This window comes from Corvus hawaiiensis, chromosome 6, assembly GCF_020740725.1.
Source record: "Corvus hawaiiensis isolate bCorHaw1 chromosome 6, bCorHaw1.pri.cur, whole genome shotgun sequence".
NCBI lineage: Eukaryota > Metazoa > Chordata > Aves > Passeriformes > Corvidae > Corvus > Corvus hawaiiensis.
Window position 1 is genome coordinate 7,969,268 of NC_063218.1, and position 21,531 is coordinate 7,990,798.

General features: G+C 38.0%; 1 protein-coding gene across 2 annotated transcripts in view; it reads left to right on the top strand.

Annotated features, from left to right (window-relative positions):
* Positions 1-21,531, top strand: part of NUDT14 (nudix hydrolase 14) — a 60,532-nt gene that overhangs the window by 25,621 nt on the left and 13,380 nt on the right. The window contains exons 2-3 of one of the 2 annotated variants that reach the window (XM_048307678.1): positions 2,526-2,569; positions 16,894-16,958. In XM_048307678.1, coding sequence (XP_048163635.1) covers positions 2,526-2,569; positions 16,894-16,958 — 109 coding nt within the window. Of the gene's footprint in view, positions 1-2,525; positions 2,570-16,893; positions 16,959-16,988; positions 19,533-21,531 lie in introns of those variants that run through there. The other variant, XM_048307679.1, reaches the window with a different exon arrangement.

A 21,531-nucleotide genomic window follows, 5' to 3' on the forward strand; every position in this document is an offset into this window, starting at 1 on the left:
TTGATCATATGAAATAATTTTTTTATTCAAATACAGGCAGAAAATATCTTAATAAGCATTGTCCGGTCAGAGTATATGATACTAACCAATGTCTTGACTCAAATTAATTTAGCCGGTGGCTGGTTTTGAATTTGAGTCTTAGACTAATCAAATCTTGTTCTAGAGAAAGTGCTTTATCTGGACTTAAAAAATAGAAAATACAGATTTTATTTTCTGATTAATTTCTTTTTAGGTACTAAGTTCCTTCTTTTACTTTCTGCTAAAAATTATGTGCATGTCTGTGGGGTAGATTCTGTTAATGGTAATGGACCTCATCCTTGGGAAGAGGTCATTCAGTTCTGATGGATCCCATCTGTATGAGGATGATTCTCTAGGGTGTAATTTTCCTCAGCTATTTGAAACCCTCTCTTAAGTGCTCCAAAGCAATCAGGTTCTATAATTTGCAAAATGATGGAAGAGGAAAGAGCCAGGAAGATTGTTGGTGGGATGGTAGAATGCAGTATCACAGGACTAACAGCCTAAATTATGTTAGAATGCAGTATCACAGGACTAACAGCCTAAATTATGCAAGGAAAGACTTGATTCAGGCTTTTTTTGCCATCTCCATCAGCTGGACACCTACATTTCTCCAGAGTGGACACTAAAAAGGGAGAATGGATGATGGTAGCACATCTTACAATTTGGAGCAGGGGAAGGTTGAGACTAGAGAAACAATACGAAGTTACATGCAGAAGACATTACCCTTGGTCCTCAGTTTTCCAACTCTTTTGTGTTAAATGGAAAATTGCTCAGCAATCTGCTAACAAATCCCACAAATACCTTGCTTACAGGTAGAAATAAACCTACAGAAAGATTGAGCTGACCTTGCACATTTAGTACCTTAAATCATCTTACCATACAACACAGCCCATGTTGCAGCTGTGTGTTGTATCATAGTCCTATCTAAGTTGTTCCTCTGTCTCTCACCAGGTGGAATGAATTGGATATACACTCAGCTTTGGAAGCAATGGCTTTGATATTTCAGTTCACACTGAGATTTTGCTGTCTTTATTTCTCTTTCAACATTATATTGCATTTAAACAATATCAGGACTTCTCCTGTAATGCACACATTCAATTCCTGTCAGTGCTAACAGAAGGCATGTGCATACACCAATGGAAGCATGGATTAGAGTTTCTCTTGAGGTGAACAACTGTTTATAATTAGAGTTGTGGGAATGAAGAAAAACCCAGCTAGCAAGCAAACAGTCCCTCTTCCAAAAAGCTTGGTAAACTCATAAAGCTCAGGGGCTTAATCTCTGAACCAGAGTGCTTGTTATCTAATCCCCACCAGCTGTTGTGTACTTGGTAGCCATGACATCTGTAATAGAGCTGAAGTGCCTGTCTATATTGGTTGGCACCTTTACCCACCAACTGAACTTGATTCTTCTCTCATTGCTCACATTTACCTGCTTTAAATCATTAACCAGTTGCTCAGGGTTTGATCATCCATTTAACCATACTTTATAATAGAAGTCAAGTGCTGCTTTTCACGTTAAGCATATTTTAGGTATGTAGCTCTTCAACAGGTCTCGTTTTTGTGTTGCTAATAAGAAAAAGGTATCAACCACAAGAATTTCCTCTGGTTTCATACTGATTCCTAACATAGACTTAAAACTGACCTGGGAGTGAAATCTCTTGAGTTGTATTTGAGCTGAAAAATACCATCACGCTTCCAGTAAACAGAGTAAAGAATTATATGCATCTCCATTAACTGGTGTGTATGAATTGCTATAGGTAACTGTAGACCATAGAATGAAAATGTAAGCAAAGTGTATACGTGCTCATTACAGCTGTGAAAGAATGCTTGTTTTCAGAGATCACTGTCAGCTGTGCTGTAGTGGATACTGTTCTTTTTAAACTGGCAGAGGACAGGAATTGGCCCAGCTTGAGAAAATCAGCCATTTTATGTCTCCCAGTTCTTGAATGAGTGCTGTGACTCAAGCCTGCTGCGAGACAGTGCCCTCAGCACCACTAGCAGTGCAGGGGAACAGCTGCTGTGTAGAGTGACCCCTTCATGTTAGGTGTGGATAAAACTCCTATTTTGAGCCTTGTGAGGGGTTAGAGGGAAGGTGTCTTGTTCCTGGATCCCACATGAGTTTAGTTAGGAAGTAAGTGCTGAACTGTTCTCAAGGTAAGACCATTTCTGGACATGGAAGAACATATCTGTGGGTTGTTTTACTGATTAAAACATAGCTGTTTATGGCTTCCTGGCACCTTGAATGGGCAGCTGAAGTTGATGCTGGGCCTGAAAACTACAATAAACTTACGTTAGCTGTCATCATAATATTGTGGGTCTAAGATTTTAAACTGTCCTAAGACAGTTCTCAGTGTCTGTAATACTGTCAAAGTCCAGAATACTGGCATCTTCAATAAAACCAGCTGTACTAAATTTTCAAAGAAATACCTCTTAAGTTTTGTTAAATTCCATTAAAGTAATTTTTCACTTGGAGTTGATTTGACTGATTTTTAATTTTTTCCCCCCAGAATGGCACTAAGAAGTTCTGGGATTTTATGAGGACACATGACAGGTAACAATGGCATCACATTATTTCCCACTGTCTTTGTGTTCTGTTTTATATTGTGTTCTCTTTCATTGGTCAGATGTTGTTGATGTTGTCTTTCCTCCAGTTTCCTCTTCAATTCTCACTTCTTGTGTAATACTTGCAGGTAGTTGTCTACTGTTTTAGATGGAATTAGCAGAAATTTTAAAATCTCCTTGTGGTTTATTATGTTTTCAGTAAGTTTTGTCTGTGCTTGACTATTCAGATACTAAGAGTTTTAACACAGAATTTATTGTACATTTTAATGATTACATAGAAGATGGAACTGAAAGTTTGGATTGTATGAAATCCGCTTTTTTGAGTGGGAATATATTACCTGAAGGAAGGACTTTCTTCTGTCTTTCCAAATGTATTTCTCTGATCAGGAAAGAAAAGCAATTAACTCCCAACTTCAAAGATCAGTTCATACAAGATTATAACAAATAAGGTATATATTAAACCGACCAAGTCTCAGTATTATTACAAACTAAAATATTTATATGTCTTTCAAAAAGCATTAATATTTAATCTGTTTGCTGAAAATTCAGGTACTAGAATACAAAAATAAAAAGCAAGGCTGACAATACTTTTCCAAGAAAAAGCTTTTCTAAATCTATTAAATGTAAAAAATGTAGCAAGACACTAAAATAAATTGTGACATGAACATAACCACATCAAGAGATGTGTTTTTTGTGTGCATTAAATAACTAAAATCAGTTACATTTAGGGAAATTCTTCTCTGTTGGAACCCTCTAAGTCCTTACATGAGTCTTTTTGTGACATGAGTCTTTAGATGTGTGTGGGTACCTGGGAGGAATATAAAATTCTAGCAACACTTTTTATCTGTATAAAGATTATGAAGGTAAAATTTTCAGGAGGACTGGGAAAGTATTAGCTAGATTAAAAATGCCTGTACTGCTTGAGAATGAGGACAGAAGAGGGAGTGATATTTCAATACTGAACTTCACACTTGCTTTTGGAATTTGCCTGGAAGACAGTTCTGTCTTTGCACTTTGTCTGTCCATATGGGCGTGTGCCTGAATTTATGATAGCAGATACAAAGGCTGAAATCATAATTGATTGCTGGAAATTTAATATATGCCCATTCAAGCACGTGAATCCAGCCTCAAGTCACAGTGCTGAGAAGATGACTTCCAGATGAATTTGTATGACTATTTTTGTTTAAACTTTAGTTTATCACTTTGTGATAATGTGTGAATATATGCAACTAACTGAGTGGGGTAAGTATTAAAGGATCAGTTTTCCATGAACTTCTTGGGAACAGTATTTCTGAACGACTTTTGTGGACATTTTTAGAATAGTTGAGAACATAACTTTATAAAAAGGCTATGGCCACGTGTCATGCCAGTCATCTCTGGTCACATAACATTTGTTAGCTTCAGATGTACAACAGCTGCCACCCGAACTTATTAGTGACTACTGTTGAACTGCAGAATGTCTAACACTCTTTCACAAGGAAATTCATTGCAGCTTCTGACACCAAAGGTAGTAATGTGAACTTTCTGCATAGGAAATCCATGGGTTTACGTAAATTTTATTTGTGACTAGGAAGGCAATTATTATCCAATACATTAGTCAGATTCAAAATCCCTTATAATTCATTAAAGCCCTATATTTTGCTGTATGTTAATAGCTGTGATGCTTGTTATATGGAAAAGTCATGTTAACTAGTTGCTGAAGATTCTAGAGAAATTCATACTGAGAGAGCTCTTAGTGGTTCATTACTGTTAATGAAGGATAAATATTGAAGGAGAGGTTTCTGGGACATATGTTCTGTTGGTCAGGATTTCCCAGTGTGTATGTCTGCTTGAGGAAGATTGTAGATGTTTTCCAGAATTAAGATCCCTTTTCCATAACACTTTTCCATAAGTGTTCATAACTTACTACTTATGAAAATGCTGTAAGACTGTTAAATGCTCCAAGATTTTATAACAGGTATGTTTACCTGAGCTGAGCATGTTGGAATTCCAGATCAGTAAAGAACACATGTATATATTATATATTTACATAGAATTGATATGTATAATAAATTCAGTGATGATGAATAGAAAAGCAACTGTGTAATCATACAAAACCAGACATTGTGTCTAACCCATGTCTTTATTTGTCATCCTTTTTCAGCAGCACAAGTAAACATGCTTAAGACTGACTTCCTTGCTGCATGATAGTGAACTGACAGCTTGTGTGTTGGGTTCCTTTGGGACCTCAGTGTTCTGTCTCATTTCAAATTAGGTCAATATAAGCCAATATGTAATAGATTTGTATCAGAAGATACAGGAAAATATTTACCAAGAGAGATGAAGTTATTGTTGTATAAATGTATCCTTTCCAACTGTTTGGATGAACAGCTGATTAAAGTATACAAAGACAAAAACACAAAGACTGCAGTAGTCACTTCATTTGCCTTGGGTGTGAGTCATCTTTTAAAATCTCACTATATGTTGCAGTAGGGCAAGATCATTTAACCATATGCAGGCTGGTGTAACTCTAGCACAAGTTAAAATAGCAGAATTGGTATTACTTTTCCTTTCCGTTCCATTCCATTATTGCAGATCTGGGCATGAGTCTACAGTATGTGGTTCCTGAGCTTTCTTAAGACCAAGATCATTTAGAACTAGAGTTACCAGTCCTGAAGTCACCTCTGTAATTTATGTTGAACAAATAGTTGCTTATTCCAAATCCCCCCCAGCCACTTAAAGATAAAAATAGTTACGTGCAATTTATTACTAGTCACACAATAAACTGTGGCCAAGGCAAACCTTCAGAACCTTAGCTGTCAAAAGTCAACTGAGTGTCAGGATAGACAAAAGAAGCAGTATTTCTTACCATATTTAGGTTTAAATTGTAACAGAAGGAAGCTCCAGGACACAAGGACATACCCATGGACAGTAGTTTGGTCCTGGAATGATTCGCCCAGAGAGACTGAGGAATCTCCATCCTTAGAGAAGTCCAAACCTTGACTGGACAAGGCTCTGAGAAATCAGGCCTAACTTAGAGGCTAGTGTGACTTTTAACAGGAGATTGGATCAGATGATCTCTAAAAGTCGCTTATATCCTGAAGGTTTCTATGATTTTACAAGCATATTAAATGTTTAATGAGTGTTACAGTTCCCATCTGAAAACTGTCAAAAATTTGCAAACTTGTCAAGAAATCTGCCAATTTCTAAGCCATTTTTCTGTTGGAAAATAATGAGCTTACTATTGTTCTTGTCCTATGGAGGCAGATTTAAGTTAATCTTTCTCTGAAACATGCAGATGAACATTATCAGAGCTCACTGGAAGGTTTTATTATGTCATTAGAAACAACAGTGAAGTTTACTAAAAATGAATGAAGAGAAGCAAAAATCCTTGATTACCTCTTCTCCATGGTAATTATAGAACAAGTTTATTGAGGTGGTGCTCCTAAGTGCTACATAATTCTGGTCTGTTGTGTTAGGCACACAGCAAAAGATGCTTTCTGCAGTTCTGCACTGCTTTCTTTTCTAATTAAGTATAATTTTTCCTTTAACACTCAAATGATGTGTTTGGTCACACATATCCTGATGAAAATCAAGCAGAGTGCAAGCAATGGAAATTTAGATGCAAGGTGTATTTCAAGATTCTTTTTAGACTTGGGTCTGTCAGAACTGGTTAGCAATTTGTGGGGGTATGATTTGTGGGCTGAAGAGCTGTTAATTTTTTTTAAGGACTTGGCTTTTAAAAATAAAAGTCTTTATCAGAACATTTTCCTTCTGCAAATTTGTGGTGATTTTCTGTTAGAAATAGAAACATACTAAATTTTACAGAGTAACCATCGATACCTGTAACAAAAAATTATTCTCTAAAACCAGACTCAGGTTACAGTTATATTCTCCCTCATCCTAATTTTGCTATATTTAGTACAGTAAGAGCCTGAAATGTAATACTTAAGTTCTACATTCATCTACTTTATAAAGCAATAGACCACGTTCGTTTCAGGTTTCAGCAGCTCCCCTTAAACAGATTCAAGGCTTTTAAAAGGCATAATTTGGGAACAGATGAAGGTCAGTGTACAGTCACGTGCTCTCTTCTGTGCTTTGAGTAACAACGCTTGAGAACAGGGACACAACTGTACCTTTTCCTAGTTGACAAAACAATTTTATGTCTACTTCTCTATTGGAAAGTATGAAAAATGCACTGTAAAGTTCACTACATTTAAAGGAAAACAAATTTGAGGAGACTGAAGTGTGCAAGGTAGTTAAGTGAGTTCCTCTCACCTCTGAAAATATCATGTGATGAGTAAAAAGCATTTGGACTGAAAAATTTGCAGCTCTACATGTGCATCATGCCCCATTCATGCTGTGGTTTTACCCTCAAAATCATGTCACAGTGACTCAGCAATAGTTCCTGACTTAAAAATTGTTCATGAAAAAAACATTAGGTTTATTCTTATATTCCTGCCTTGCAAGATTTGCTTTTTTTTTTTTTTTTTTAAGTAGAGAGATTAATTTGTTTCACATTTAAAAGAAATTAATTCCTAATCTAATTTGCTTCCTTGGAAAAAATGACTTTACAATTTATCTATTACAAAGACAACTGAAAAATGTATTTTTCTATCAGGAGTGAGTTTACAGGGTGAAGGAAACCAAGGCAATCTACACCTCAGCTTGTTCTATCCTGCAGGTACCAGTCCTGGGGACAAACAGGAGGAGGCTCTCAAGGCAGGTTAAAAATGAGCATAACTTAGAAGGAGGAGATGAAGGTATCCAGGCTCTGTGCTCTGCAGTTACCTGGCCGAGGGCAGAAATCCCTGGCTGAGGGGAGTAAGGAATGCAGCCCAACAGCTGCGCCAGGAGGTGGCTGCATCCCGGCTCTGGCCACGAGAGCCGGCCGGGGATGGGTCACCAGAGCCGGGCGAGTGGCCTGCAGGAGCCACGGTTGCTATTCTGGCTCGGTGGCTGTAGCAGGCAGCTATGGAGACAGAGTGGAAGTCATGTGCCCTGACCACATTATAGGAGTGGATTAAATTCCTTCTCCTATTTCATATGCCAGATCATTTGGGCTTTATGGAAACTTAATCCTGTATGTATTTTTCTGGTTTATGTCCTAGTGTATTATAAGACACCATGAAATTTAACTCAGATGCTTCCTTTGCACAAGAATTATCACAGTAGTTTTAAAATACAGCTTTTTAACATCCTTATAGGTAAAAAAAAAAAGTTTTTCTTGGGTGGCATCTTGGGTGGCATATGCCTTTTACTTGCAGTGATGTGCTGTTGTTCTGCAAACCTTGTCTATCTTTGTAATGTCTCCTCCAGGGTGCCGATGATGTGGAATTTTCTTGATTATCTTCAAAAATAGTGTGGAGGATAATGCAGTGTTTAAAATCGACTGGAGATAGTTAAACAAACAAAAATGATGGAAAGTTTAGGGAAATAACAGCTGAGAGAAGGTAATGAGGGCTGGGCATGTTCATGCAGAGGGTAGCACAACTGAGGAGAGAAATTACCATTTATCACAAAATGTGAAGGAACGTTACAGAGCAGGCCAGAATCATTTAATTTCATCAGTAATCAATGGCAGAATGAGAAATTATGTGTGGTGGGGAAAGTATTTTTAAAATTAAACACTAAGAAACTTTTTTTACCAATAAGCAATAAGACAATCCAGGAAGGCATGTTTTGTAATCACTGTCATTGAAAACGCTCAGGTCTAGGCTTGATATCTGTCTATCAAGGATGCTGTCAGGATAATGATAATTTTCCTGGTATTAGAAGGAAAAAATGTAGTAGCCTATTAGTTTTCTTCAACCCAAGTAATTACAGTATTTGTTTGCATACGATATTTGCAAACAAAATGCACTTAATGGTGTGTTTTTCGTTGTTCATTTTTGGTGTTTTTTGAAGTGAAGACTTGACAGATCCTCTGCTTTTGTGCCAGGAATTCTGCAGGCGTATTTACTGTCTTTTAAAATGAGTTACTCTGTTGTTACCTTAGGATCCAATCTAAATAAAAGCATAGGAATGAGAGAAATGTTAATGTATTTGATGCTGTAAAGTTATCAGAGAGAAACATGAAATCATAAGCCAAATTTTCAGATTCTCATTTCATCTTTTTAAGCATGTGATATGAAAGCACCCTATAGCATATAATCTCTTCTCTGCTGTATCACTGAAACAGGGTAAAATGGCAATAAAATCTTTATTGAGGGCATCGCTTCATTGGGAACTTAAATATTTGCCTAATTTTAAGAATAGAATCCTTTAAAACTCTTACAGCTGAGCAGGTACACAAGAATTTTGGCTGGTTAATCATAAATTTCTGAATAAAGGTTTCTGGTATCCAGATTAGAAGCATCTTGGGTTTTTTACAAGTTTAGGGATTTAATTTTCTAGTGTTTCCAATAATATGCAAAATAAATGAATGTGTTTGTTCTCTTATATTCTCTGAAATCAGAGTCTTCCCTCTGCTTTCGTGTGATTTTGAACTAAACCTGTTCTGTGTGAAGGGTGCCAAGAGTTTGTACATGGGTTAGAGACAGTAGCATGATCATGGCCTGCATTTGGGATTGGTAAAAATAATCTTAGGAAAGCTAGGAAATGTTCTGCAATTGGAGTGTCTGTATTTTATTATTTTAGCTGACAATATCTCTTGCAAAAGTGGAAATTATTTACACATTATTCTAGAGGTAGGAAGATCTGGGAAAATGTGAACAGCTACCAGTTTCTCACTGATGGTAGTGAGACTGTGCAGTTATACCTGGCAAAAGGTTGTGTTAAGCACATCATACTTGGATTTTGGTGGGTAATAAACAAAGCTGCTGGTTTTCCTTACCTTAGTGCAGAACACTTGAACTGTTTGTTTTGTGAGCTGTCCTTGAAACCTGGTGTTGTTTTAAAACTTTGACTTTTGCCATTTCAGAATGGAATGGAGTCGTTCTTAGGCCTTTTAGGTGGATTATTCATTGGTCTTACTATGTGACAGTGTTTATAAATGGCAGTTTCACAAATAATTAGGAATTGGAACAAAAGCCCATCAGGCTCTGACATCTGTTGCACATAATGCCCATAAAGCTGTATTCAATCAAATAAGTTAGCATAAAACCTGAATTTATTTATTAAAATATTTTGTTGAAAGAATCCCATTGAGATGCAATGTGTAATTTCCAAGGGTATCCTGGGATACTGGCCAAGATATGACACTTAAGGAATGTTATTGAGAGCAGCATGCTTTGATGTCTCATTTATTTTGCAGTTGAATTTTCTTTTTATTTTTTTCTTTGTTATACGAAAATAGGTTGCTGAGAGAATTGTTTATTCCAGAGAAGTTGTCCTGATAGTATTCTCTGGTTGGCAGTACAAATTGCTACTTTACAAGTAGGTATGAATTGTGTTTTGAAAGTGCATGTATATGGGTTTACTACCACTTCTTAGTCCATTTTTACGCTGGTCTGATGATTAACCAAACATATGCTTCCTGCTTTATGGTGTCATGAACAACTTCCTGCTGCAGTTCAGTTTACTGAAACCAACCTTCCTTTTGATTTTGTCTAAAGTAACATTTATTTTCTTAAGCATAAGTGGCTCACCACTTTTTTCTGGGTTTATTTAGTATTAAATATTTACGTTGTATTGGAGAAAGCATTCAAATTTCATCAGAATACAGAAGTCTTTTAGACATCTCTAATTATCTATTGCCAAATCCACTTTATCTGTGATTAGTATGAAAGGGTGAATGTTTTTGTCAGGAGCTTATAGCTTTGCTTTTGTAATAGGCTGCATTTTAAGCAGCCAATTGGATTGGTGTTGGCTTTTGAAAGATGCAAAATGCTTTGAAGGAAGACTTAAATGAGCCAGTAAAGATTGTGCAAGCACACACATTTAATCTCAGGACTATCTGCATTGTAGTTAAAGCTCTGGGAAACTAAAGGAATTGCTCTGGAGAATAATCAAAGGGCACAGCTTTATTACATCTCTGTTCCAAAAACGAAGGGGCTGTTTTCTCTGGCTTAAGGACCTCCGTGCTGTGCTGATAAAAGGAAGAACACAGCGCTTTGGAGACCACATTAGAAGTTTTCAGGATGTGTCCAGCTGTGAAATGGATGGTTAATTTGAATACAGAAGTGACACAGGATCTATATACAATTTTTTCTTATGGACATCAAAAATAATTTTGAAATAAGATGAAGTAGGCCCTCTTGAAGGTTGACTCCTCCCAAGGAATTGCTTTTGAGTGTTGGCTCTCTAACAAGTTTAGGTGGTTTTTGATTATCACTTTAAAATTGAAAGCACAGTCATTTTAGATTCAAACAAGAAAAGGACACATGTTTACAAACGTGAACGTGGTTTTGTGGAGACCTTACAGCACCTTCCAGGATCTGAAGGGGGCCCACAGAGAAGCCAGAGAGAGACTCTCTGTCAGGAGCTGTCGTGATAGGACAAGGAGTAATGGGTACAGATTGAAAGAGGGAAAATTTAGGTTAGCTATTAGGAAGAAGTTTTTTACTGTGAGCGTGGTGAGACACTGGAACAGGTTGCCCAGGGAGGTTGTAGGTGCCCCAACCCTGGAAGTGTTCAAAGCCAGGTTGGATAATACCTTGAGCAACCTGGTCTGGTGAGATGTGTCCCTGCCCGTGGCAGAGGGGGTTGGGAGTAGAGGATCTTTAAGGCCCATTCCAACCCCTTAGCATTTTATGAACGTACTTTAATCCTGATCTGGGGTGTTTCTCGAACATAATAGTTTAAAAAGACTAGATGGAATTACAGTCTTGACATGGCAAACTATGAATAATCAATTTGTCAACCTTCTATGAACAAAGAAAGCCAAATTAATATAAGATCAAGAAGAAAAATTTATACTTCAAAGCTAAAACAATTATGAGACTTCTAAATTATTTATTTATATATTTTCTTACTAACTTTTCATCTAGTATGATTCATAAATCTTGACATTTTCTCCTTTATGAGCATTGTGGGCAAAAATATGAAATATATGTTTTATATTCACATGCTCTCCAGCAGAGATGAATGCATCTCTAAATACTTCTGTGGTTGCACACTACATTTGATTATTTTCTTCTGATTGTATCAAAGGGATTTTTAAAACTAAATATCTGTTGAGAGTCAAGGGGATTGATTAAATCACTTACTTGCTTTTATTCCTGCATGCTATTTTTGTGTCTCCTTTTGGAATCTGCCATTTCTTTGTCTTCTTTGAGAATGAAAACTGAAATACTGCAGGCTCTGTATTAGTGGTATTGAAGGGGTTTTGATAGTTTGTTTTGGTTTGTTTATTGTGTTTTTTTAAAAATCATACATCATTAGTTCCTAAAGTCTCCCCCATGGAGCTGAGATTATTGTTTGTAGGCAGCACTTACTGGTATTACAGGCTTTAAACTAATTTTGAGATACTTTTTAACCTTTAAAAGTAGGTGAAAGTAGCTGAGGTTAATAGCTGAGAAGTCCTGGCTTTCAACATTGTCAGTCTTTTTTTAGGTGCTTTATCTTCCGTTATTCATTTCTGATCAGAGTTTGTGTGTGTCACACATATGCCCATGCTTGACACAAGCAGCTCCTGAGTTGCTCTTACAAGGATTTAAGAAAGGTCAACTTCTTTGCCTGTGTTACCTCATCAATTACTTAACATATTAGCATTTTAGTTATTAGTACAAGATTGTCATTGAAAGTCCTCATCTCCAGCCTTGAGAGTCTTAGCTCAATGAGAGAAGTACAGGAGAGCCTTGTCCTTGTCTTTGTGATTGCTATACTGTGGGGATTTTCTAAAATTATTTTTTAGTTTTACAAATTCACATTTGTAAAGTCAGCATTAAAGCCACACCTAAGAATAAAGAAAGACTGAATCAATCTTTATTTATTAAAGGATTTTGAAAATTTGTCTCATGAAAAGCAGTTAGTAAGTGTCAGCAGTTGCATGTGGATTAACTATAGCCCAGGTTAACAACTGTCAAATCATGAAGACAGATTACCAAATTGATGACTACAAGGCAAAATTGCATGACTACCTGAAAAAAATAAACTATAACAAAAAGCAAAAAAACCCCAAACCTTTGGACAAAAAAAATAACCCCAAAAAACCACCAAAAAAATCAACAAAGCCCCCTAATCCCAAAAACCTTCTTTCAAGTATTGGAGCTCTAGAAGTACATATTTAAGAAGCTGTGGCAAAGTTTATTTGCTGATCTCAGTTCCTAGGATGTATTTCAAAAGAATTAACTTTGCATGGTCCATATGTGTGTGTGCACATTTTAACAGGATGTCAGTTTTCATCTGTCCCCTACCTCAGAACTGCTGTGGTCAAATGCTGCATGTCTTGCGTTGCTCCATGAAACACCACCTTCCTTTCTCAGGTTTGAGAGTGTGAAGTTGTAGTATTTCTAACTAAATGTCTGCTGAGCTGGAATATCACAAAGCATCAGTTACTGTGATTTCAATAAATACAAAGCTGTACTGTGTTGGGGGAAGGAAAAATGTGGAAGTAGTTTTCTATGGCACACAATGGAGTCATTTTCTGAACTCTTCTAAGAGGTGTTTTCAGCTGTAGAGGTTGTATTCCGGTGCATATTTTCTCTTTTGATAAGGGTCTTAAAGGTAGAGGAGGAATTAAGGTTCTGCACTCTTTATGTTGCAGTATCCTTGGGTCAGCTGTCTGTAATTTCTGCACATTGACTTAGACAGTTTAGGGAAGTCAAATATCCATCAGAGGATCCTAATACCTATTTCAGTCAGGGCTTTTTTGAAGTTTAAATGGTTAAATGCTACATGACAGCCTTGACTGAATTGGAATCCCTTTCAGAAAACATCGTGTTATGGGCCAAGACCAGACACACTTCAACTGCAAACTTTGAGTACGACAACAGCTTAAGTACAGGTTAAATGCTCTTTGTATGTGACATTTTAGGTTCACATCTTTCTTAAAATGTTTTTAAGCTACTCTTAATGTTCCTGTATTTATAGAAAGAACAATATTCTACGTCATTGCACAGTAAGCTGTTTACATGCATGATTTCTTTGGGAAAAACTACTGTAATTATAGTAGTGATTTATTTCATCTGTAAAGGGAAGCTACTGCAGCTACTGCAGTGAGAAGTTGAGCTACTGCATTGGGAAGTTGAGCATGAGGCTGGGCTGAAGGCTGAGTAAGTCTGTGGTCTTCAGCAGCTCCGAAGTGTGTCTGCACACACCCTGTCATCTCTTACTAAGTTCTTTTTCTGTTTGGTTGTCGTCCCTAATGCAGCTACTGGCAGATGTGTGGAGGAGCCAAGTCTCCTTCATTGATCAGTGGCATTTACATTCCTGACCTCTCCTTTTACACCTCTGATTTCCCTCAGAGTCAGCTGCGGGAGGATTAGCCAGCAAAGATACACACCTGTGGAATATGGTAAAAGTGGTAATCTGCCACACAAAATGTAAAGATTAGCGGGTCTAAGCTGAGACAGTGTTTCCTTAGTGCAGAGGTGTTATAGCTTGTTTTAAGGCATGGATGGAAGCTTGGGATTTATCATGATCCTTTTATATCAGGGTATTCTTTTCCTTTGTAAAATATAACAAAAAAGTGGTCTTGTGCTGCTGTTTGAGACATGGGTGCGTGAAGCCTTTTGCTGCATTAGGACCTTTGATATCCATTTTAGGTTAAATTCTTGTCTAGGATTACTATCTCTTTTAGGAAATGTGGCTGAGCTTTTTTTCTTTTCTAGTGCTTCTGTATGTTTTTTCCCAAATGTGCAGCTTTGGCTTAATTTCTTTTCTGTATCTTTTAGTTGCAGAGATTCTCATGAAAGTCTTTGTGGATGTTTTAATTTTTTACGTTATGTGTTTACTCCTCACTTTAAAGCTGTGTATATAATACCCTAAAATAGGTCTGGTTGTAATCTTTTGAAGGGAATTGCCTTGAAACATCAAATACCTCTGTAATACCCCATGGTATGGTACCACTGAAAGATGTACTTGGACCTACTAATGGATTTGTAGTAGTTTTTTTTGGTAGCCTGTATCATCCATAAAAATAGCAATCTCAAACTAATTTTGTAGTGAATTCTTTGTATGGTGGTTTAAAACTCTGGAAGATAAGTACTTTCCTCATAGGCCAGACCAAACATCTGAACCCACACATTTGGGTCATTATAAGGAAACCCATTGAAAATGGGAGTGAAGCTCCTCCACTTAGCTCAGTTGAACTGTCTTGCTCTAACTTTGTGTAATACTCAGATAACTGTCCTGAATGCAGCCCTCAGTGGGTTTTCAGAAGTTACAGACCTGGTGACCTGTGGAAATATTTCATGTTATGTTGTTTCTTGTGAACAAAGAAACAGCAAATGGCATTCCCAGTGTTACACCCCTCCTAAGAAAGTAAAATTCTGAACTTTCTCCTCCATGACTCTCCAGCTCTGACAGGAAATAATAGAACTTGTGTGTTGTGGTTTGTTAAAAAATGTAAATTTCTGTTCAAAATTGTTTGTCAGTCTCTCAGAAAATTAGAAGTAATTAAATAGAAAGTTCTACAGATTTGTGCCATTTCTGTACCCTCTCATCTCAAGATGGTGTGAGAAGCAGACAATTGTAATAACTTGCTGCTACTCCTTTCCAGCTAATTTGATCTTGTTCCTTAATTCTGACAGATTGTTTTTAATTTTCCCATCTGTTCCATAAAAATCTCAAGTGATTGACTCCTAGGAAAAAATAATGTCTAATAGCTGAGCCATTTTTAATGAGTTAGTATGAGTTATTTAATGAGACGTGCTGAAGAAGGCAAGCCAAAGGAAAGATTGGGCCTGGGGTGGTGGATGTAAAGAAAGGTAAAGGGCAACCATCTGCTTCAGGAAGCTTCCACTCTCCTCTTCATCAGCAGTTTTAGGCTGCTGCTCTCTCCAGTTTCAGGCAGTGCCCATGGACAAAACAACAAAGGTTCAGTAGCAGTAATTCCTTTTTCCCTTTTATTTAGTGCAGTGTCTGCCCTCAGACAGTACCGTTTTGGGGAGAGGAACAGTCGTGAAAAGGAAAAAAACCTCAAAGAATAAAAGAATAATATTTAAGTAACCTTAAAAATGTTGTGGTCTGTGGTTTAACTTCATTTCTTCCAGCAACCTACACAGACTCCCAGGTATTTCGGAAAGAACCCCAGTGCCAGTAAACAGAGTGAATGTTCTCCTCCGGCCTCTCCGAAGGCTAAAACCTTTGCTTTAAAATTGCCTGGAAATGGCATATCCCAGGGCAGGAAGCCATCAATATGCAGTACAGGTCTTTGAGAATAGCAACCATGAATATAAATGCTAACATCTGGACTTCTCCCTTCTGTTTCGGTTTTTATATATTATTATAATAAACATTAACATTATTTTTAATAATCATCAGATAGCATTTTCTTTGGCAGCTTGAGACTTCATTATTAAATCAAATAGTGAGAATAAATATACAGTTCTTTTACAAGGAAAGTTGAAAGTTTGACTCAATCCTGCAAATATGCCATTGTGAGTCTAATCTATTGTAGAGTTCATAGAATAATGAATTAACGTCTCGATTGCATACAGTGAGGCAGAACAAATGAGAGAATGCTGCCATGGTAATGAGCAAAATATACACTTGGGGTTTTTTTGGCAGTGGGCTACCAGCTAAGGAGGAAAACTTTTGTCTGCATTTTCTTAAACTAGTAAAACCTGAGAGTGTGTTAAGCAAGCAGAGAACATCAGTACTCTACACATCCAGAGCACATCCAAATACTCAGGCTGTCAGGTGTCCCCATGACATTTATTGCAAGCAACCATGAACCACTGAATGTAACAGTTGAAGTTACTAGTTTAAATTTGTACAAAATCGTACTTGGATGGTGTCTGGTTTGAAACCTGAGCTCAGCAAGTAGCTACAGATAGGAGATGCTCTGTGCTTATACAGAACTCACTGGCTCTGATTGAGACTAGACTGTGCCTGAGGTTTTGACTATCCTAATTTGAGACTGATATAAGGGAACATATGTTTTCATTTGCAAGGGTTTTTTGCTATCTAGTATCAATATTCTTAGACTGAAAGAGAGGGTAGTGGTGGTGTTCCTGTTGGGAAGAAGGAATTGATTGGTGCTTATTTTCATGCTACAAGACAAAAGTGACTTAATTTTGAGTACATTCTCATGGGCTTTGGGAACATGACCCATTATCTATCCCTCTAGATGGATTTTGGACAAGGACCTTGTTGGGTTGTGGCTTTAGTAATAAATCTTACATGTATTTATAGAGTTGCAATTAAATTCACAAGATGTAAGTTTAATAGTTCTGCATTAATCCTTCATAAAGCGTTGATCTTTTGGTTTTTTATTTTCCTCCTCAGTGTGTCAATCCTGATCTTTAATACTTCTCGGCAGTGCTTTGTTGTGGTGAAGCAGTTCCGCCCAGGTAATCGTCTTTTTTAGATTTACTTTTGCTCTCTAGTGAAGCAAGCTTTTAAGGGTTTAGCAGTTAAAAGTTGGTGCATCTGTGGTGATAAAATCTTTGTTCTATATTCTGTTTCTTTGTATGATAGCCCATCCTTTTCAGTCAGTCAGAATTTCTAACCAGGGAAATTTCCATTACAGATGAAACAAATGATCAGGGTAGTCTTATATTTTGCTTTTGGGCTGGTTATTGTCCTCTTTTGGATGAAATTACAAACAGCTCTACAATGATCGTGCAAGAAATTGCTTTAATTTGAAGTTCCTTCTTGACCTACTTGTACAGAAGCACAGTATTTTTCTTTTTGTTTTGTCTGAAATATTCTTTTTATTTTTACTGTCTTGTTGTGCATTGTATAGTTGGGAATTTAAAATGAGGGAGATTCAGGACTGTATGCTTTTTCCTCAGTATGTGGACAGCTTCATTTTACCAGTTATTAATTTAGGTTAATATACTTATTTGGTTTTTTTCTGAGTTTTTGTATCAGTTATTTTAACTCAAAGCAGTGTTTACTTTCTGGAAGTTAAAAAGGAAATGCATATTCTCTGCATGTTAATTAAAAGAAATCAGAAGGTATTTCACTGACTGTTGCTAAGAGACCGTTTCGAGACTGCTCATGGTAGACTTTAGAGGAAACTTTCTAGGGTAGTGTCACACTGCCCCTTCTTACTGACAGTGCTTACAGCCTCTGCAGTGCTGTGCAGCAGTGTTACACTGACAGTGCATCCTTCTCATGAAGTGCTAATTGCCTTGTATAAAGTGTTTGTTTATCTGTTCAGCACTAATCCACTGTCTTTTATTTGCCAGCGAATAAAGGGTTCCTGTAGCTGTTGCTCTCTTTGAGGCAGTTTTCGGGAGAAGCCTTCGTATGTGTACACATATATATTAATTTATATATATATGTGCTGAGCAGCAACACATTCATTGCATTATCTGTATGGAAGTGTCAAATCAGCCTCAAAAGAGTGGACTGTTTGTGGAGTTAAACCATTCCAGAGGCTGGAGCTGCTCAGGCACCTGGCCTTAGGCACAGTGGTCAGTCAGACACCCCACAGCAGCTCAGTCATCACAATCATGCCCTGACATTACTCACGTCCCTATATTTATAATTATATCTCCATTCCATGGTTATTGTCTGCCCTGGTGCCTGTTCCACAAAGCAAAGACAAAGGCTGAGGCTTTTCTCATTGCCAGATCCTACCAGGATCCCACCAGGAAGGCGATCACTCGTTGCTGTGAGTGAACAGCTGCCGCTCGCTCTCCAGGCACGTCCCCTGCACGTGTGCTGGTGCCATGTGTGCTCATCCTTCCCTAGGCTGTGCTGTCAGGAGCAGCTTTTCCCACTGATGTCTGTGGTGCTTGTAAAGGCACTCATCCCTCCCTGCCCTTACATTCCCACCCCATTCCCTTTGGCAGCAGCAGCCTTTATGCAGCCGCAGCAGAATGGCTGCAGACAGGAGGTCTGAGGATCAGGCAGCTGAAGGAGTTCATGCTGATTTGAGGGGTGGCAGGAGCACACAACCAGTGAGGCAAACGGTGTGCTCTGAGCTTAGATCATCTTGAATGATCATGAAATCATACATTTGGGAGGAGCAGAGAGAAGAAAGTTAAACGTGTATCTCTGTATATGTTCCTCACCCATGACTAATTTGCAAAGGTATTGGTCAATGCTTATTTTGGTAGGCAATTGACCACACATTTTCAAATATAATAAAATGATATATTCCTGGGAAGGGCTGGAATTAGGACCTATGAGCATGTACTCTGGTTTATTCACTGTAAGTATAATGACCTTTCAATGGATTGTGATGTTTGTTTTTCCACTGACTTAAAATAAACAGTATCAAAGATTTGAATCATAAGCCCTGTTCTGTTTCAGGACATACGAAACACCAGTGCAGTCAGAAGTTAAGAGAGGAGCCAGCACCTTCCCCAGACAGCCAGACCCCATTGGCTCCTTAGTCCCTACTGCTGTTTTCTTCTGTTTAGGGGTAGCAAACAAGTCCCTATATGTATCACCCACAAAGGCTGCTTTGAGTAACAGTAGTGATCTTATTTGCTCAGTTTGGTTGAGCCATCTATCCTTTGTCCCACCTTACAGAAAGGAAGGTGAGAACATCAGTTCTACTGGAGTTTCCGCTCTGAGGCTTCTTACAGCTGAGTGGCTCCAGGGTAATTAGTTCAGATGTGGATTCCACCACTTCCTTAGGAAGCCTTTTCCAATGCCTGCCAACCCTTTCTTTTGTCATTCTTCCTGATGTGCAACCAGAAGCTCCTCTGGGCACAGGTTGATTCCTCGCCATGCTGCCTCTCATGGCCGTGTCCATCTGGCGATGAAGGAGATTGCCCAGCAATGAGGAAGTGGCAGTTCCTGGCCAAGGAAGCATAGGAAGACAAGGGAACAGTGGGACAAGTGGCTGGGTGACTGTGCTGGAGCTTCTGGATTCTGCTTTCCAAACTCTTTCTGGATTTGCCGCAAGATGACAACCTGTGATGAGGAAGAGGAGAGGTTTCCCTCTGAAGAGTGTGCATTAGCCAGTAGGTCACACACTGCTTTTCCATCCGGTTTTTTATCACCCTGTGCATCACTTGTGCAGTCAGATTTGCACCTTCAAGAGAGGTATGGGAGATTCTCTGTTCCCTGATATTAGCAGGCAGCTTGGCTTTCTAGGCTTTGCTTATCTTAGAGAGAGAAATTGAGTTTGAACCTTTGCAAGCCAGGTGATACTAAATTCATAATCAGACTCCTTGGTGAATGCTCTAATACTTGGGCTCTTAAAGAAGTGGCTGGTACTGCTTCTTTTCTTCCTTATCTACAGAGAAAAGCTGTTCCTGGGCTTGAAGTGTGGGCATATCACAGGACTTTGCTCTGAAGAGGACTGCTGGATTACGTCCTTCTGGGAGTGTAGGTTTTGATCTGCGTAGAGCCCAGTTGTGCTGAGGGAGAAGGAGAACGGCAGGTGCCTGATGGAATGACAGGATGGATTTCAGGGATACAAAAGACTTTTACACTTTTAGGTCACATATTTCATATTTCTGTACCCCACACTCTTACCTGCATTCTGTTTTAATGCCCAAAGCCTTTAATGAGATGTATGTGTTGTTCCTTTGTTTAGTTATCTGATACGGGTATGTCAGTACTGAAAAAGAAATAAAACTTTCAGAGGATTTGGCTCGTCACAGAGAAATCTTGGATGTGGTTGTCATTTATGGTAATTTTCCTAGCTTTTAGAAGTTTTTGGAATAATGACAATAGACACCCTTCAAGGAGCTGTCCCTTAGAGCTGGCAGGGAATAATTTTTTTTCTGGCTTCATGCTGTGCTTTAAAAAGAAAACTGAGCTCTAAGTCATGTCTCTCAAGTAAGAAATGGAAACTCCTATCTGTACCTGTTTGAATCTCAAAGACCTGGATGTAACCCAAGACAAGCAGCTTTGAAAGTTTTGACTTCTGGGGAAAGATTAGATTTTGGATATTGGACTGATCTGACATCTCCCTTTCAAGTGCTGGTCTTGCTATTCTACACTTCTGAGGTGTCAAAACAAGCATTGCAGAAGGAGCCCAGGCACAGATTTCTGGGGTGTAGACTCTGCCTCAGAGACCAAGTGCTTAAGAAGTCACTGTGGTACTTCACTGTTATGCAACATTTCTCTAGAGACCTTTTTTTAAGAAATACCGAGCTAATCCAGTACCTGGAAGGACAAAAAGTTTCCTATTAAACCTGAGTTCTTTTATATCAATTCTGCAAGATTTAGAATGGGAAATAAAAGAGAAACTAATTTGAAAACCATGTTATGTGTATGTGAAATATGCATGTAAAATATTTTAATGGAATAAAAACAGGTTCAAAGTTTAAAATAGTTTCATTCAAGATGGTTTATAACACTCTCTTGGAAACCTTTCATGAAAAGCAAGGGGACAGACATAAGGAAATTTCAAGGAACAAACAAGTGGAATTATACCTGTATATTAAATTTAAAATTATCTGGAGTTGTCTGTCAGTAGGGATTCTTCGTGTGTTGACATCCAGTCCTGCAGTTCTCACTCAGGCAAAACTTCTGTTGACATCAGTGGGAGGTTTTGCTTAAATAAGGACTAAAATCTGACATTGGCACTTTCTTTAGGAGTGCATTACAGTGGCAGCTGTTTGTAGATTAATTCAAGAAGTCTTTTTCAGACTCCACACAGGAATCTGTGCAAGGAACTATATGTTCAAAAGAGGATTTTTTTTTTCCAAACAAACATACATGCTTTTCATACCCTTTCTAAATAACAGCTGAGTTGACAGGCTGAAAGACTCATCATTGTGCACATGGTACTTTATGTGCAACCCAACTTTCATGCAAGATAACTGCATAGTTTAAATTAAGTCCCGATATCTGCATTGCCCAACAAATGGAAGCTGTATGGTGCTTCTGGCACTTAAATTTCTTGGATGAACTAGCTCCCCTTTTCAATTTTTTTTTTATTTTAAGGTGTGCAGGAATTCATTTCAGATGATGTTAGTACCAATAAGGGTTTAAAGAATAATTTTATGG